At 40.1% G+C, this 4,192-nt stretch overlaps 1 protein-coding gene across 1 annotated transcript in view; it reads right to left on the bottom strand.

Annotated features, from left to right (window-relative positions):
• Positions 1 to 821: 821 nt before the first annotated feature.
• Positions 822 to 4,192, bottom strand: part of hadh (hydroxyacyl-CoA dehydrogenase) — an 8,710-nt gene continuing 5,339 nt past the window's right edge. Inside the window, exons 5-8 of the mRNA XM_015390354.1 lie at positions 1,486 to 1,575; positions 1,328 to 1,400; positions 1,138 to 1,254; positions 822 to 1,056 (exon numbers count right to left, since the gene is read on the bottom strand). Of these exons, the coding sequence (XP_015245840.1) occupies positions 938 to 1,056; positions 1,138 to 1,254; positions 1,328 to 1,400; positions 1,486 to 1,575 (399 nt within the window). The 3' untranslated portion in view covers positions 822 to 937. The remainder of the gene's footprint in view (positions 1,057 to 1,137; positions 1,255 to 1,327; positions 1,401 to 1,485; positions 1,576 to 4,192) is intronic.

Genomic DNA, 4,192 nt, shown 5'->3' with positions numbered 1-4,192 from the left:
TGCAAAGCTTGTTAAAAAAGATGCATTGTGCTCATTAGAGGACGCTGTTTTCACCTGCTCGGGTAAAAATCGGATATAAGTAAACCTTTTTCTTTCTGAAAATAAGTGTATTTTCCTCATGTTGAGCAGGTAAGTTGATTTGCAAATGGAATAAGATCATTTGTGTTTAAAATGATAGCTAAATATCTTTGTTGAAAGCGGAAAATACTGATTCCATTGGCAGATCAACCCAATTTTCTGCTCAAATTAGGAGAGGGGGCGGGGCTTATTATAAGATATGTTCACTTATTTGAACATCAGTTTTGTCCAGGTTTGGGACCAATAAGAAACTGTAATATGGATGTTTATCTAAAACCGGGGTTTCCAAACTTTTTAGGATGTAATCCTCCAAAAACAAAAAAGTAACAGACTGGAGACTCCCTAAAGATGCATAGAATAACTTCACTCTATATTCATTTCTAAATCAAAAGTGATTACATTCATTTTTAAATAGATGCGCTCCTAAAGAAGGGGTGTCTAATTTTAAGAAAAACCGCTGCATACCAGGAAAGAGCTACTTAAAACAAGTGAAATTATTTGCTCATGCAGCAAAAAAATTTTACTTGACATTTGAAAATGAGAAATTATGTCTTAAAACACCATAAATAACTTTATAGCAGCTAGTTAAATGGCCAAGCTCCATCTGATATCAGAGATCTGATTGTTCCTAACAGCACTTTGCTCTCAATCTGCAGGTTTACTAGTGGTTCCTAGAATTTCTAAAAGTGCCTTGAGATGACTTGTGTTGTGAATTGGTGCTACAGAAATAAACTGAATTGAACTGAATTGAATTTAAACTGTGTTTATTCAAGTTTGACATTCAGCGACGGTCTGGATGGAAACAACCTTTACAGTATATCCGCCTCCCTTAGCTCTCCTTTTCTCCGGTTCGGACTGATCACTTGTATTTGTAGAACCCCTCTCCCGTCTTTTTGCCGAGTTTTCCTTCTGCGACCAGCTTGTTCAGGAGTTCGCTCTGAGCGAAGATCGGGTTGTCGGGATCTTTCTCACTCCAGCCTAAGGAATCAGGAGGAAGATGCTTGTTTCCATCCAAATCTTTGACGTTAAAGGAATATTTAGAGACCAATGTTGGCTCACCATCTATGATGAACTTCATGGTATCCAGTCCCACATAGTCGCTGAGCTCAAACGGTCCCATGGGATAACCAGCTCCGAGTTTCATGGCGATGTCGATGTCCTCTTTGGATCCATGGCCTGGAGAAAGACAGACGGGAGCTGGAGTGAAACCATGGCGACCGTTCTAACAGAAAGCAGGACTAGGACGCACCTCTCTCATGCAGCCGGAGGGCCTCCATCATGTAGGGAACTAACAGGCGGTTCACGATGAATCCAGGAGTGTCCTGAACAAAAGAGAGCCAGTCAGGGCGGAACCTTCTGCGCCTGAGGTTTAGTGATTATCGGTTCTTGTAGAGCCGCGTGCCTCACCTTGCAGGACACCGGTGTTTTTCCCAGGGCTTTGCTGAAGTTCAGGAGGGAGTCGAACGTCTCCTGGCTGGTCGCCGACGTCGCAATGACCTGCAGAAAATCGATACGGGATGATGTCAGGACTGGAGTGACACCAGCTTCTACATCATAAACAGGAACCAGAAAAGAAAAGAACTTTTTTATGGAAAGATTGGCTGAGAAATGAGTCTAATGTTCAGACAGGAAGTAGAATCAGTGATCAGATCTTGTGGAAAAAAAAGGACTAAAACCACAACCCATCCTCTGCAAACACAAACTAAGACTAAGAACATAAACATTTTTAGAGCTTGTTCTTCTGGACTTTGACTAGGCCATTCTCCACCACACAGACCTCTCTTTTTAGCCTCTAAAACAGTTCCTTTTAACAGTTTGAGTATTTTTTTTATTGTACTTGTCACTACCGATCCGTCCCAGAAGCGTGATCCGTTCTGCGCACGTCCTATCAGCTCATTTGCCCATCCAGATGAACATCCGCGTCATCCTCGATTTTATTTTGTTAAATATACCTAAAATGACATTTTCCCTCCCCAAAAATAGTAAATGTACCACAATATAATGTGGTAAAGGTCAATAAAGTATTTCCTGAGAAAATAAATGCATTAAAATCTTTTCTGTTTTATCACTCGTCTCTGTCTGATCTGCACCTGAAATAGGATGCTACGCTACTTCTGGGAGCTAACGTTTTCGGCTTTGGATTTAAACATTTATCTAGACTTTTTTGAATTTCATGTTTTCGTTTTGTTTTAACGTTATGCTGTATAGTGCATTATCTAAAGAAAGAAACAACTAAAATGCAAATAAACATGGTTTCATCATATTTCGCTGGACTGCTCTGAGCATGTCTGATGATGACATCAGAGAAGCAGTTTAAAATATAAAAAGCATAAAAAATGTCTCACAAAAGTCATAAAACATTTTTTACAGATGTGTACTAGTATTATTTAGTGAGTTAAGGATATAAATAAGTAGTTTTAGTACCATAATTACATTATTTATGGACATCCGGATGTATATGCGTGGAACGGATCGTGCTTCCGGGACGGATTGGGCAGTGACTGCATTCCCAGAGCTGAATGCTTTATTTTATCAGTGCAAAGATCAAAACATGGACTCAGTCTGAGTGCCTCATATTTCAGCTCCTACCTCCTCTCCTTAACTCCTAATCCTTCACCTTTCCTGGGGTCAACAGTCCAGACAGCTGTGCTGAACCCAGACATCCTTATTACATCATCAAGCACCGACACACACGGATGATGCCGGTCAAACTGGGACTACAGCCTCTCAGGTAAGAAATACAAAAAGTTACATCATCATAGCAAACGGCTGAAGCTCTCTGTTAAAAACTGTTTTTTTTACTCTGTGAGGTGGGCTGTGTCTATACGTCATGTCAGGCAAAGGATTGTGGGAAGGAATCAACCTTCCTGGGGCAGCTGGAAACATCAGGATGTCCCTATGATTACTACACTGACACCAAGGAGCATCCTACTTCCTGCTTCTAGCTCCTTCCTAAGTAAGGGCAGGATTCAGACAGCCTTCCACCGTAGTTAAGTGTCCTGATGGATTTGAGTTACAGGAATCAAGCTTTAGTCTTATCATTTAAAAAGGAATTCGTTCAGATTTAACATCCTACATTATTGCAATAAAATGTGTTTGATTCTGTTCCAGTTGGATAAAAAAAGCAATTAAATATTCTGTTCCTGGTCCAAAACCAGCCTCCTCATCAGGATCTCCATTTTCCTCAGTCAGAAAGCTGGAGCGGTTTGATTAAACCAGCTTTACTGTGGAACATCCAGCTTCTTCTGCCTTTGCTGGCAGTTTAGTGACTTTTGAAATTTGATCGTTTGAGTTTTTCTGCCCGTGTTGTTCTTTGTCCTGTCCTGGCTGCTGTCACGTCATGCTTTTAGAAGCTTTTCCTTCTCTTTGTCTGATATCAGCTCACCCATATCAGGGAATAATGCTGCCACCACCTTGTAATGTAGGTCTAAATGTTGGATTTTAGTCTCATCTGATCAGAGGGTCTTCTCTAACCGTCATGGTTTCTGGGAGAATGACAAACAGGACCTTCTTCTCCTCTTAATTGTAGAGGAGAAAAAGGTCCTTGCAGATTCTCTTTGCAGTTGGCAATCAGAAAAAATATCAAATCTATTTTTTTTTGTGTGAAAACTTTAGAGATTTTCATATTTCTCCTGGAATCATGTAGTGTTCTTTATTGGTTACTAAAAATATCTCAGCTTATCAGTTGTTATACTTGATATTTTGCTGCTTTAATGAAAATTTTGCTAATCAATCAATCTGTCGATTATTATTTCAATTAATCGATTAATAATCGGACAGCAAAAGGTTCCTTGAAGAGGATTTTGTATAAAATTTAAACCAAGTGAAGCTAAAATTACTCCAATTCTCAATGGCAGATAATTCGTTTTTTTTTTTTTTTTTTTTTATATATCTTGAATGCAGTGTTTATTAGGGGTGGAACGGTTCCCAAAATCCACGGTTCGATTCGGTTCGGTTCACAGTTTTGTGGTCACGGTTTTCGGTTCGGTATATGTTGTATTGTGTGTTTCCTGGACGGGGCCGCCATCTACAGCTGCTTTTTGTATCTCTGCTTCTGTCTCCTTGAACCCCAGTCGGCCTCAGCAGATGGCCGCTCACACTGAGCCTGGTTCTG

This window comes from Cyprinodon variegatus, unplaced genomic scaffold (genome assembly GCF_000732505.1).
Source record: "Cyprinodon variegatus isolate N-32 unplaced genomic scaffold, C_variegatus-1.0 Scaffold494, whole genome shotgun sequence".
Taxonomy (NCBI): Eukaryota; Metazoa; Chordata; class Actinopteri; order Cyprinodontiformes; family Cyprinodontidae; genus Cyprinodon; species Cyprinodon variegatus.
The sequence above is the reverse complement of the archived record's forward strand: the minus strand, read 5'-3'. Positions and strand labels throughout refer to the sequence as shown.